General features: G+C 43.9%; 1 protein-coding gene across 1 annotated transcript; it reads right to left on the reverse strand.

Moving 5' to 3' along the window:
* Window positions 1-7,110: 7,110 nt before the first annotated feature.
* On the reverse strand, window positions 7,111-14,372 carry kbtbd8 (kelch repeat and BTB (POZ) domain containing 8). The gene is made up of 4 exons (XM_042088662.1): window positions 14,261-14,372; window positions 12,675-12,882; window positions 11,300-12,417; window positions 7,111-10,833 (listed from the first exon to the last, which is right to left on the reverse strand). Exons 1-4 carry the CDS (start codon window positions 14,274-14,276, stop codon window positions 10,370-10,372), a joined length of 1,806 nt encoding a protein of 601 aa, XP_041944596.1. The 5' UTR covers window positions 14,277-14,372; the 3' UTR covers window positions 7,111-10,369.
* Between the last annotated feature and the right edge of the window lie 331 nt (window positions 14,373-14,703).

Raw genomic sequence — 14,703 nt, forward strand, 5'->3', positions numbered from 1 at the left:
TATGGCTTAAAAAAAAATATAAATTACAAGAAGGAATTAGTACAGATTTGTTTTCTGTATCTCTCAACGGCCCTTGAGAATGTTTGCAAAAAGAAAAACTATTTTAGTACTGGCTTGAGTTACATCACAGTCTTAGTTCTTGATAGAATAAAGGCTGTGGTTCTTCTCTAACACCTCTCACCATCTCCAGGAAGTCAGAAAAGACAATTTGACACCCACTGTGAACCACAGTTCTCTTCTCAGAGAGCAGAGACGCTAGCAAAAGGGTTTTGGTGGGAGGTATAGAGAAAGAAAATATCCCACAAGATTAGTTTCGGATAAGAGGCTGATGTAAAGACTAACTCTGTCCCAGTGCTAAAAACTTTTGGTGTTACGCTTGGATTGTGTTTTCCTTTACCCTATTTGTGTGAAGATTGTGTGAAGTCCAACCACCCTCGACTGTGGACCCATCTCTTGATTCTGTCTGTGTTCTCCTTTTCTTTCACAGCTTCTTAAAAACCATCATCCTCTTCCTGTTTAGTGTCACACAACCAACCCATGCTAACATGCACAACTCATCACAACTCTCTTATCTTTCCTGAGTCTGCCTTGACTGATTTGGACAGTCTAGTGACTTCACAGTCTGTGAAGATTTTCGAACTGCAAATTGCATTACAGCATGACAAAACTGCACATGTAAATGTGTGCTTTCTGAGAATGGAAGACTAGCAGCATATGGCAGTGTTTGTTTCTGTTAAAGAGCACACTAGACAGTATAGGCAATGCAATAATAATGCTTGCAAATATATAGGGAGTTAACAATGATGATATCGTCACACAAAGGAACAGGGGTCAGTTTAGGCAAGGCAATTAAAGTGGGGTCTTAATGATTTGTGTTGCCCATGAGGGGTGAAAGGTGAGGCTGCCCTAAGTCCCCCTTTGTCTGTCACCATGCCAACCACATGGACAATGGACATCTATTGATTGATGGCATTCTCATAGTTGGGCATTGTGCCGATGACCATCACCCCCATTAAAGCAGGCCCTTGATTGGCCGCGCAGTAATTAAGTCCATCTGGTAGTGCCCCCCCCCCCCCCCACACACACACACTCACTCACACACACATCTCTCTCTCTCTCTCTCTCTCTCTCTCTCCCTCTCACTCTCTCTTTTTTTGAAACATATTCATTTCTTAATTATCACACAGGTAAAAGGCCTTTAATGAGAGGCAACTGAACTGAGATTCATTAAACACACTGAGGTATATAAAAAAAGTGAGAGGCTAATTACAGCAATTGCACTCCCTCCCTCCTCATTAGACTGACCTGGAGGTTGTGGCAGTGCCATGCTGTGGCCTCCCCGTAACGAGGAGACTTGTACGGGGGGAATGTAATGGCCCTGCCCTCTGGAGGGGAATGGTCCATACGTGTGTGTGTGTGTGGGGGGGGGGGGGGGGGGGGGGCGTATTTACCCCCATTAAAACAAGCGCCTACCAGTGGGGGTCAAGCGCCAAGCGAAGGAACTGCAAGGCCTATAAATTCTCTGCTCATTAAAAAGAGAATATATATATATATATATATATATATATATATATATATATATATATATATATAGAGAGAGAGAGAGAGAGAGAGAGAGAGAGAGAGAGAGAGAGAGAGAGAGTATGAAGGTGGTGGAGGATTGTGTTCGCCATCCAAGATTTTCTACATGCTGGAAACGTTTTTCAGAGAGGAGAAGCAATGTTCAATAGAAGCAGGCCTCCACTCTACGTGTGATTTGGTTTTCTACTTTTTCTTTGTGGAGTGAAGGAAAGGGGAAGAGAAGGCATCTGAGCTCTCAGGAGGAGCCTTTTGTATTTCCTTGGCTGATAGCCACAGGTGGGTCGGAGTGTTTGTGGCTCTGCCGTAAGGGGCTCCGTTAATAGCTTTGACGGGAAGGATGGATGTTTTTTGGTCCTGTGCTCGCATCCAGAAAATCAAGACAAAATGAAAGTACACAGTGAGAAATAGGGGCCTTCAAAAAGGTGTAGCCTTCCCAGTGATAGCCTGGCAGGATGGGGAGGACAATACACAATACACCTAATTACACAGTCCATGGAAGTATACAGAGGCAAAACACAAGCGCAACCCCCTCGGTTGAGGCGAGCTCCATTCACCTTGCCAGTGGAATCACAGTGTTTTTAAACTGAAGGGACTGAGAATGTCACACCCTTGAGGAAACAAGTTTTGCACCACTTGAATCGGTCAGTAGTCTTAAAAGCGTGTGTAATAATACACGAGAAATCACATCAAGTCCCTTCTACAAGGCTATATAAGGCGCTTTGGATCTTCCAACAAACGTTGTGCTCTTGTGGCTGTGTAGCAGGTCTCAGTGGCAGTGAAACTCCCCTTACTCATTGCACACGGTGGCGTGTACTGGAGTCTCCATTTTCAAACCTCGGCGCAAAGCACTGCACGAGGAGCAGACTGTGGGCCGAGGGGACTCGGTGAAAAAAGCATGTAAGGCGCGGAGAGACCTCTGTGACGCCTGCGGTGCCTCAGCTCCGAAAAACGTTCCATAATTTGTGTGAAGCGGACGAATCCTCCAGCGGGCGTGCCCTGAAAGCAGGAGCGCCTCGGCTTATTTACGGCACTAAATAACCGTGACCAATTACGGCTTTTCTCTAGGCCGACCAAGAAAGCCACAGCGGCCTCCTTACCGCCTATAATCCAATTCTGCTGGAATGCCTTACAATAATGACACCCTGGAAAGCGCTTTGACTGTGCAAAGCCCAGGAGGCAGGACGGAAGAGAGAAAAGAGAGTAGCCTGCAATAGTCTTCATTAAGTCAGACCTCTCTCACATCTGATGAATGATGTAAGTTGGTATGATTCAGGCCTGGTGAAGGTAGTGGAGCATTTGCACTAACAAGTGGTGACATTCCCCTTGGGGATCATTAAAGTATCTATCTATCTATCTATCTATCTATCTATCTATCTATCTATCTATCTATATATCTATCTATCTATATATCTATCTATCTATCTATCTATCTATAATTTTAAAGGTGAACTTTAAATCTATCTTTCGCAAACCTCTTCGTCATGTACTTTTTTTAAAAAGATCTATCTATCTATCTATCTATCTATCTATCATTTTAAAGGTGAACTTTAAATCCATCTTTTGTAACCTCTTCCTCATGTACTTTTTTTTTTTAAAGATTTCAGTTACTCCACACTAGGAGAGAACTGCCAGCCATCCATAATGACCCTAACTGGAAAGAATGAGGACAAATTATATGGTTAGTGCATGAGTGAAATTGGTCTTATAGTACTGTCCTCATCTACATTCATGACTTGGTTATTTTTCCAATGTCTGTAAAAAGTTACAAGACAGATCATTGCAAAGGTACATCAGTCAGAACACAGGGAACATGCATCATCTGTAGTGAAGCCAGGGTGCAACAGGTAACAGATACCCTCATAAATAAGGGCAAAACTTCAATAGACCCCAGTGCTGCACCATTTAGTATACATGTCAGGGACACCCACACAGTGCTGCACTGACCGACAGTGATAAAAGTGTAATGCGCTCCCAGTCCTGTGTGTTTGGTCTAACACCGAAAAGGTATATGAGTGCAGCAGGTGTAAAAAAAACAGAGCCTATTCACGTGAGGTGCATGCTGAACCCACTGTGGTTGCGGAGAAAAAGAGAGAGAGAGAGAGAGCCCACGTCCATCGCCCCCTCCATGCATGTGTCTATGGACGGACCCCTTCACTTCAGTGGCACTTGTTATTTGTCACAGCTTTATCAAGTCATGGTCTCCTCTCAGTCTCACACCAGATGAATAGCAACCTTCTGGCCTCATCAAGGCCGGACACAGCACTTCATCACGCCACCACCCCCACCCCCCTCTCCACCCCTCCCAAAATGAAGAAATATCCCCAGCAGCCTGGGAGCAAAGCGGAGTTGATTAAGAGGCGAGGGGAAGGTGGACCGACCGAGGAGGACAGCGATACCCATCATGACACGAAGGCTGGCAGCTGATCTGCCAGCCTTGAAATATTTCCCAATTAGAGCAACAGAGTGCTGATCGACTTCTCGCCAGAAATAGACGATACAAACTTGCCTAAATTTCTTTAAAACTCTGGGCAGATCAGAACCAGTGTGTGCTGTGATTAAATTAATAGCCATTCTGCTTTGTGCACATAAGCGCTCCATCCTATTTCATATTGCCAGCTAAAAACTCATTAACAGAAACTGAAATAATTCCAGAAGTGATTTCTCCATTTAAATGGCAATAAAGACGGAGTCCAGATAATTCATTCTCCATTACATTCTTTGCCAAAAATCCAATTAAATAGCATCTCATATTTTTTCTCTGTAAAAGTCTTTTTTAGAGAGACTGTTGCAGGTAGTGGGAATCAAGAGGCCTTTTTCACACAAACTATTTCATGAACAAAGATCTCTATGAGGCTCTCATAAACTTAAACATGATTCAGTTTACCTCTGATTAAATATTTCTGGAGATCTAAGAATATATATTTCTACATCTTATGTTTCATGTATGAATGAACCACTTTCTTACATTCCTTACATGTCTATCGTGTCCAGTGCATTAGCATGTTGTGCTGCTACCACAATGCAGACATGTACGTTTCATGGACAAGCTTAATTAATGATGAATACCCTAATGAAATAGGTAAGATGTGACTGTCCGTGACGGCACTTCCTCACTGGAGACTGATGGATGTTTTATGGCACCTCCATGCCCACTACCAGCTTCCTATATCAATTGTTCATGCTGGGCTGTCACTAGGTAATGAGGCTCGGAGGGCACTTCTTCCTCCAGGGATGGTTCTGGGCAACAGGGGAGGGTACCACACGGCAACCCTCTGTGAACACCAGGTTGGCACTGGTTTAATTACACATGTGCTCTGTATGTGTGTTTGTGTGTGTGCGTGTGTGAGTGTGTTAGGAGAGAGAGAGAGAGAGAGAGAGAGAGAGAGAGAGAGAGAGAGAGAGAGAGAGAGAGAGAGAGAGATTGGTGTCTCTGTTTGCCCTCAGCGAGTTGGTGTGCCACTGAGTGCTAGTGGGAGGACAGCACACACAGAGGGGGACCTTGGACTCCTCGCAGGGATCCCCAAAGATCTGAGGCCCAGTAAACAACCCACAACCCACATGTAAGTCCGTGTGGCCCACCGAGGGTCTCCATCTCCACAGGGTTCATCTCTCTCACGCACTCACACTACGCCTCCCTGAGGCCATCACAACTTTTCTGGACAGAACCAATTAGTAGTAGCAAGTGAAGGTGTTAAATATAAATAATGAGTCATGAAATTCAAGCAGTAAGTAACAAATTGATATAGGTTTTGTAGTAAATATTTATGATTTATGAGTTATAATTTATATAAGCTTTTAAGAAAAATGTAAAAGACAAAAAAAAAGAATCAATTTTTAATGAATTGTTGGTCCATTAACTGAAAAATGGCTGTTCAACTTAAAACTTCCATCATTAAATAGTATTATATTAGGAATGCATTAGGAGCGCAAATAGCACAGAAACATCAACAGCAATTCTATCTTTTCTTCTCGCTGCACTGAGGTTAAGACAATTGTTGAACATCATCTACAAACAAATATGGCTTGATATTTGAAATGTTCAAACAATCCACAGAAACACTAAAGCAATAGAGCAAACACATTAGGACTGCATTGGAGCAATCAGTACGCGTTGGCTTTTTTCCCCTGTCTTCAAGGGGATTACTAGTAAATCACTTGCACACAGGCTCCAATACACCACTGAAAGAAAGCCAGGGAACATCAATCACTAGCACATCCAGGCTGTTGTGTGTGTACTCCTGAAAAATAAACACACCATGTGTCGCCCCGGCAGGCCTGCCGAAAGCGAACCTCTGCATGGCTGATGATAATTGAAAATTCCAAGTAAACAGTAAGAGGATTACAATTTTGGCACACGCCAACCACTCTGAAAGGCATGTTTACAACTGATGATTAATTTCCTTGAGAAAAACACCAATGTCCAACACTCTCCCTATAGGGCCATTAAGGAATGATTACGTACAGTCTAGCAGCACCAACAAAAAATGTGTTGATCTTTGTAAACTATAAATCATACAAAACTATTAGTAAGTATTACAAGACTCAAGGACACGCTGAATGGACTAGCCACTTCTTCACTTGTCAACAAGCCAGATTGTAAGAAAGAATGTCAGATCCCATCAATAGGATGTTCTGAATTTTCTGTGAACACCAGCATGCACCTGTTTTAAGCTGGCACCACTGGTATCTATGCTTGCACTGTTTGTTCCATGCTTTGTCCAGCAGTGACCCCCATCCACTCATAAAAATGACAATGTCTTCCAAGGGTGCCGACATCATACCTACCCTTCATGACTCCTCACAATTAAAGTCAAATTTCCTTGGACAAGGTCACCATGTCAAATCCCTTGGGGAGGAGGCCAGGATGCACTGAACCTGGTTCTGATGTATTCCTCCTGTCTCTCTGTCTTTGCCAAGGACAGAATGATGAAGCCCCATGCTTCTGCTATTACACATGGGACCTGGGGGGTGGGGTCTGCCACTGACTTCGACCTACTCAATGCAAAACCACAACTTTGAGCATGGTGATGGACCCCCATTTTGGAAGAGCTCTGATCTGGCAAAGCCTGATCTAATTATAGCATGGTTGAAGAGCACAATGCAAGGTTAATGGGGAATGTCTTTATTCTATTATACAAAGCCATGTTGTCTGGGAAATGGATGGATTGGTAAATATTGTTGCAAGAGTGGTTTGCTTTAACAAGATCAAAAATCAAATATGACCACTAACTAGATATAGGATTCTCCATTAGTCATCAGATGTCCAATCATCCCTTGCCTACTGACTTTTCTGATTGTACCTTATGAAGTTGTGTGGAGCTCCAGAGATGATTTCACATATAGGATAAAGTTAACTTAACAGATAATGGGAGAAATATTTCATTCATACGACTGATTTATCAAAGTAATGAACTGAAGCAGATGATGCTTCCAGAGCAGTTTACTAAAAACAAAAAGGGCCGTATTATGCAATAAATCCACCAAGAGTAGCCTGATCCAATCTATACAAAACTGATTAAAACCAACCACTTTCATTTTAATGTTTTATTTTCAAATTATGTGCAATGTGAAGTTCACAGTAAAGATCAATTAATAGTTACCAAAGTTTCATATCATACAACCAAGCAAACAAAAGTGAAAAAAGAAAGTCAAATAGAAGGAAGAACTCACTGGTGGTATCCACCAAACTGTGGATACTCAAGAAAGCTTTGAGAGCCAAACAAAGGTAGCACAAGCTCTATAGCATTTTGCATGGAAAGCAGGCAATAGCATAAGGTGTGTTTTTATCTCTTACGAAGCTTTTTGTACAACGGATGACTGGTGTTTGTTGAGAGGTTAATGTACGGAGTTAATATCTGTAATGCTTTGTAGTTGTAGTTTATACTGTTACTGTGGTGATGCAATCCAAAAATAGAGAATTAGAACTTTATAATAGCGAATGTGATTTTGTTTGGAGAGTATTTTTTTTCTTTTTTTTTTCTTAAACCCCAGAGCAAAATCTTTCACATACCCAAACCTACGAGTAAATATAGAAAAAAGAAAATAATACACCCATCAGAGACATACAAACAACCCATCACATCTATTATTCAAGTTGGGAAGGGTAACAAACAGGGTTTGTTTAAAAAAAGAAAAAGAAAAAAGAAACTGTGCAAGTACAGCAAACATATGATACAGTATAATACACATTTAAACAAATGATTTAAATACAGTACTGTGTTTAACAATAGAAATCCTGAGAGTTGTCCGTTGCTTCGGGTTCCTGCACCTCTGAGCTTTTTTTCAGCGGTTCACATGGGGTGAGGAGGCCATGGGCGGGGTCAAGAGGTTCTGAGGTGCTGACAGTCCCCGCCCCACAGTCACATGATCGTCGCCAGTCACTGTAGCTTCCCGCAGAGCCTTGTATCTGGCAGGGACGGCAAAGCAATGAGGGGCAGATGACAGCAAAGCCAAGCTGTGATCCGTCTATGTTGACTGTTTTCAAATCTTTTGCAATCGCTTGCTATACATGGCGAAACTAAAACTAACATTTATTTTATTTTTTTGTGAAACAGAGCTTTGAGGTTTTGAGTTCTGCTTTCTCCACAAGATTGCTTTGTCATCTGATTGAAAAGGACAACCTCCGCTATTCACAATTAAAAGGAGGATGTAGTGCAAACTCAGGACCTGCAGGAACCTGTGTATGATCAAAACTACTGAGAAAAAAAACAATGTTGCGCTACAATAAGGGACGTTACCCGATGGCTGTAATCGTCATGTAATTCTGTACAAGATTGTCAAATAAGCAGCACCAAATGTTTCTTCTTTTTCGGTATTCGTATTCCAGGAAGTGAGAATGCATGGATATACACACACAGCTCAGGATGCTTCTCCATCCTGACTTATGTCTGTGGAGTGGGTGGGTGGGCGGTTGTGTGGAATAATTTGCAGTGGCAAGCCGTTTTTTAAAAGTGGAAAAAATGATTCAGTGCAACAATGAGTAAGACTTTAGAGGGGCTTCGCTTGCGACTCCAACAGGCAAATATCACGCAGCCGGCATTCTGTCTGCAGGCCTGCTTTGTTTTATCTATAGGCACAATGACATCCCGGAGGGATTCTGCACTTAACGGACTCGCAGGGACATGACTTCAAACCACTCTTAAGAACTCACACAGATCACATCGATTTCAGCACCAAACATTTAGCTAGCAACAACTGTTAATGCACTTTCTCGAAGAATTGAGGAATATGTTCGTTCTTTCGCCTTAGGCCTAGCCTATCCCTTCGCCCCTGTCCACACAATTTCAGCTTCTACTGTTATTGCTACGAGAACCAAACGTTCCAGACCACAATGGCGCATTTCGCAGAATGCATTTTTGGCCTTTGAGATGCCCTGTCTGAATGCAGATGTTTTGTTTTAGAGTCTGAGTCAAGTCCACAGACAGCCACCTGCGGAGAGATGACCACTCAGACCCAACTACTTTCTTTTTTTTAAAAATGAGAAAAATCAACATCCCTCTCTCCACAATCTTCCCTTCACTCCCTATCAGACAGGCATGGCGCTTCTGTCAGCAAAACCTACTGTCCAGTCCGTTTTGGATCCTCCCTCCACACACACACACACACACACACACACACACACACACACACACACACACACACACCTCACAGCTACCCATTCAGCTGTACTCATCATATTTTTCTCTACTCCAATATGGAGACTAAGTAACTTCTTTCTACAGATGTTCTGGCTGGTGTAAGTTGTTTTTCATGAGAGATTTGGATGTTGAGTAAGACCCAAAATGTCCACCATACTGATTCACAAAACAAGACAAACAAAAATAATCTCAAAATAAACCAACAAAAAAGAAAAATTCAAAACATAAAATGTGTGATGTATAGCAAACTGGTGAGACGTACTGCAAACATTCATAACCAATACTTATACATACATACACACACACACACACACACACACACACACATATATATATTTAGATAGATATATAGATAGTAGGGAAGCCTGTTTTATGAAACAGCATGAGGGGCCTCTCGCACATCTTGGCAATGCAACGAAATGCACCAAAATGATAACGCATACCTATCACAACCAAACACACTCAAACGTAAAACAAACATCTCAAACTCAATTCTAAAATGAATGGCCAAGCATTAGGAGGCATGGCAAACGTCACAAAACAGTAAAATGAAAAGAACGGCAAAATCAAAATTACTTTTTTTTTTTTTCTCTAAACCTAGCTACCTAACAGAGCACACCCGCTCAACATACCCGTATGAGTACATATAGCTATATATTCTTTCATATATTTGCTTTTTGTACTTCTGGTGTCAATGCTCTGCACGAACCCATTTCCAGAGGTTGCCCCATCACAACACCCTCAACACTGCATGCCAACAAAACTAAAGAAAAAACGAAAACACCAATCCTACCCTAACGGTCTTAAACCTAGAAGAATGACAGATGGCTCAAACACATGTTTTGCAAACCATATGATAATTGCACTTATGATTCATTGTACGGCTGTAAAACAAGTAATCGTGTGGGTGCCCTGTGCTCACTGGACAGGCATCGACGACGGGCACCTTTAGAAGAGTGTACACCCACAGCAACGACGACAACAACAACAAAACGCTGTCCTTCGGACACTCAAACACTTTGTTTAAGACTTTAGAAATCCTGATGGTCTCTAGACCGAGACACTCAGAGCAGGGCGTCATCTGACCCCTGTGGCCGAGTAGCACCTCAGGCATGCCAAGGGTGGCAATTACCCCTCTCCTCCCCGCTGTATCAGAGCACTTTGAGAAGACACTGTGGGTAGAGTTTGGCCACCACGCATTCAAAATGGCGGCCCAGGTCCCAGAGGCGATCGGGCGTCTCGTAGACCTTCTTCCATTGGTCCGCCTCGTCGTCATACTGGTAGAGGGAGTTCTTGCGGCTGGTGCGGAAGACGTGCTCCTCGACCATCACCTGCGTGGCGCGCACAAACAGGTGCAGCTTGCCGCCCAGCAGCAGTGCCTTGATGTAGGGGCTGGTGGCCTGGTCAAATGGCAGGTCGTGCCGCTGGCTCCAGACGTTCTGCTCGATGTCGTACGTCTCCACGGTGAAGGTGCGCTGGTGGTTCCTGCAGACGCCGGCGATGTAGTAGATGCAGTTTCTATGCAGCACAGCCAGTCCCTGGCTCCGCGGGATGCTCATGGGGGTTAAGTGGCCCCAGTAGTCCCTCCGAGGATCAAAGAAGAAGAAGTACTCCCCTGCAAGTGAATGACTCCATGTTAGAGGGGAAAAAACACAACCCAAGTAGGTCAGATGGTTACACAGAGTTTTTCCCTGTAGGGCAGGCCAAAGCAGTTACCTTAAGCACAGCACAGTCAGCAGTCAAGTATGTCTAGGTATCTCACAACATTTCTACTGTATGCCCCTATCCTACTCTTGTTCCTCAGGAGGTCCACATATGCTGTAAAAGCACAGCTATTCTCATAAACGCTGCATATTGAACCTACAAATTTTACTCCAGCCTACTCTATTGGCTACTCTTCATGGCCACTGGAGTAGGCCACTCTAATCTGCCATTAAAAGTCCAACAAATCATACCAATGTTTGTCCAACTCACAAACCATGCGTATGCTCACATTAGGCATAAATAAGAAGGCTGCTGAAAGTGAAAGATTTAAAGTTCTAAATTTGTAGGTTTTAACTGCATGTTGGTATAAATCTCACCTTGCAAGACGTAGATCCTTTCCTTATACTCCACAGCACTATGAAACTCCATGGCAACGGGCATGGGGCTAACGGCAGTCCAGCAGTTGTCACGGGCGTCGTAGCACTCGACCGACTTGAGCGCGTTCCGCCCATCGCCCTCGTAGACGCGACCTCCCAGCGCGTACAGCTTTCCACAGCAGTGCACCAGCCGGCAGCCGATGCGCGCCCGCAGCAGTGGCGCCCGCGGCAACCAGCGGTTGTTGGCGTGCTCGTACTGCCAGAAGTCGCTCTCTGCCCGGTGGTCGATACACACCTCGCTGTTGCTGGGCCGGTACCCGCCGGCGATGTAGATGTCGTTCTCCGAGGTGACCAGGATGCCCACCTCGCGGAGGTCGTTGGGCGGCTTGCACAGCTTGTACACCTTCCCTGTGGCCGTGTCCAGGCAAGGCACCGTCTGCTTCTTCCCTGAGTGCTTGTGTGCCGCGTCAAAGCAGATCACCATCTCGGAGGCGGTCATGCCCAGCCGCTGCGGACACCCGTTGGTGCCATTGAGGTGGCCCTTGTCGACGGGCTCCTTGGGCATGGCGATCGCCAGGGCTGGCGGGATGCGGCTGCGGAAGGCCTCGTCCAGCAGCGGCAGGCGGATGCACTTGGAGAACACCTCTTCCAGGTGAGTCTGGCGCCCGTCCCGGTCCTGCTCCAGCCAGCGCACCACGCTTTCGTACACGTGCTCCTCCTTGGTCACGTTCAGGTCGTCGCTGTTCAGGATGCCCACCAGCTGCTCTTTGGTCAGGTGCAGGAACTCCTGTTCGCCCACCACGCACAGGAACTTCTTGCGGATGTAGTCCTGCGAGCGCTCCCGCAGCTCCTGGTGCCCGTACGCGTCCGCAAACATGAACACGCCGATACAGTTCTGCGGGTCCAAGCGGCTGATCATGAACTGGGCACACTGGTCCTGCAGTGCCGGGATTTGGAAGATGCTGGCGGCTGTGAAAAGCGCCTGCACGTTGGACTCGGAGAGCGTGACGCGGGACGTGTAGGCGTAGTCCAGGACTAGGTGCATGGACTCTGATTCCACGCCAACGATGCGTACCTCTCGCTGGCTGCTTTCTGTAAGGCCACTTGTGAACATGGATCTATGATGCAGAACATATAAAAGACTCTAAGCTTCAGATGAAAGTGGGCAAATTCAAAGCTACCAAAGACTACCATTATAATAATATATCATCATACATGACAGAGGCTTTTGATTGAAGTATTTTTCATTTCAGATCAACATCTAAAACAGAGCGTTTCAAGTTTATGTATAGCCAACTAATTTTATACCTATTTTGATCAGCTTTGGCAGCTTTTCCATTTTGATGTTTAACTAAAGCCGTGACGCCATACTTACCTGAAGTAAGGGCTAATGGCGGCCAGGACATTTCTGTGACAGGAAAATGTCTTGCCATGGTCCACCTCCACAACGATATCGGTCAACTGTGCTTCATCATACAGGACTTTCAGCTGCTGGAGGACGTTGCATGCATGAAGAGCGTCTACCCCATTGATGCTTGTATTTGCTGGAGTTCCATTCTGCACTTGTAACAGCTTTCCGACCTCTGAAGATGTCGAATTAAAAAAAGACGACAACAATCCATGTCAATGGAATACATACATACATACCATACATACATACATACATACATACATGAGACACAATTGTGGGCTGCTTGATTATACTGATGAAAACATTTATGTCTCTTCTATAAAGGAAACATTTCAGTGTGTCTTTAGTACTTGGTCTGACATTGTAGCAGACCTTACTGTGCTCAGAAGGCTGATTATGATGAAACCTATATGAATATGCATTACCACTGATGTCTTAACTTCACTGCACCCCATACCACCAAAGAGTGGCGAAATTAGACAATAGACACTTTGACAATGTGAGGATCATAGCGGGACATAAACATGCGCTCGATTAATCAATCAAACTTAATAAGTGCTGAACACAAACTTCAAGAATATGTTGTTAAACAAAAGGGGTAAAATGCATTAGAAAACGCTGAACTTTCCAATTTAATTTATATGTCTGAGAAAGTCTTCCCGATTTTACACAATCTGACTGACCTGACAAAACAAAGGACATGTGGCAATGAGGTACTTGAGTCAGCGGATTTCAACAGCTTGCTACATAGCTTGCTGGCTATAGCCCTAAAGCGTCAAACCAGTCTCCAACTGCTAGCACGATGATAGAAGTGATATCAGCTATCTGGCTAACTAATGTTAGCTGCCTATATAGCCAGCTAGCTAATGTGTTTACGCTAGTGGCTTGCAGTGCGGTTACGATAGCAAAGTTATAGAGCCCGACTCAGTGAAGTTAGTGTTAGATAGATTACATTAATGACGCTAATGTTGATCGACCAGGCAATACAGTAAAATTTTCCACATGTTTGACTTGCTAAATTATCAACACCTGAGCTATTTGGGCAGCGAGGTATTTGGAGGCTATGGAGCTACTATTTGCTAGTCCGATTTGGACAAGACGTTCAAAAGTTAGCAAGCTAATATTAGCCAGAAATGGCTAGCAAATACTTTGGTGGCTATCGATTTGCATTAACGTTACACTAATTCACACTGCCTGATACATGTTACATCGAGAGATTGACAGCACAGGGGCATGAGACAACAAGGTGAAATGTTTCTGAATCTAAAAAATGTTCAATGTTTACACAATGTTCAATGTTTACACAATCGGCAGTCATGGTTGGCAAGTTAGCCGACTAGCTAGCTATCGAGCTAACGCCACACTTTTTTAAAACTGATACAACCATTCATTTTGAGCTGGTCAATGTTCCGTTAAATAAGCATACTTGTCAACAGAATTCACGATGAACACATTCTAAATCATGCATTAAACTTTCTGAATATTTTGTAAATGTTTAAACGTATTTTGATACGTTTAAATCTAAAGTGAAACAATTAAGAAGCTCAAACCTCCCCCGGCAGCCATTCTCGCCCAGTCTGTCTCGCTGCAGATGGTAAAACCAGACGTCACCAGTGGATCTGAGCCCCGGAAACAAGCACTATCCAATCATTTCTGTCGAAGTGAAAAGAATAGCCAATGGCGTTGTACTCCACTAAAGTTGGACAAATGTATTTCAACACAGCAACAATGTTGGCATGTGAAGGCTACAGGTGCCAAAACGAACCCTGATCAATTATTTCTCACTAGAGCCTAGCTTAATCTTGATTTATGATCTTGCAGCCTACTCACTCTCACTCACATGCAACATAACATTTTTTAGACCTTTCTTAGACCATCACGATAAGGCAGTTTTTAAAGAAACGTCTAATAATCGGGTCATAATCAACAAGAACGTCTGTATCCACCAATTAAAGATCTGGGGGAAAGTTATTTATCTGAAATCTGACTAAGA

The sequence above is a fragment of the Alosa sapidissima genome, chromosome 4 (genome assembly GCF_018492685.1).
Source record: "Alosa sapidissima isolate fAloSap1 chromosome 4, fAloSap1.pri, whole genome shotgun sequence".
NCBI classification, from domain to species: domain Eukaryota; kingdom Metazoa; phylum Chordata; class Actinopteri; order Clupeiformes; family Clupeidae; genus Alosa; species Alosa sapidissima.

Coding starts and splice junctions, on each gene's coding strand:
- kbtbd8 (XM_042088662.1), bottom strand. Junction 12,418..12,674: donor GCCATTAGCCCTTACTTCAG/GTAAGTATGGCG, acceptor TCTGCATCATAG/ATCCATGTTCACAAGTGGCC. Junction 10,834..11,299: donor AAGGATCTACGTCTTGCAAG/GTGAGATTTATA, acceptor ATTCACTTGCAG/GGGAGTACTTCTTCTTCTTT.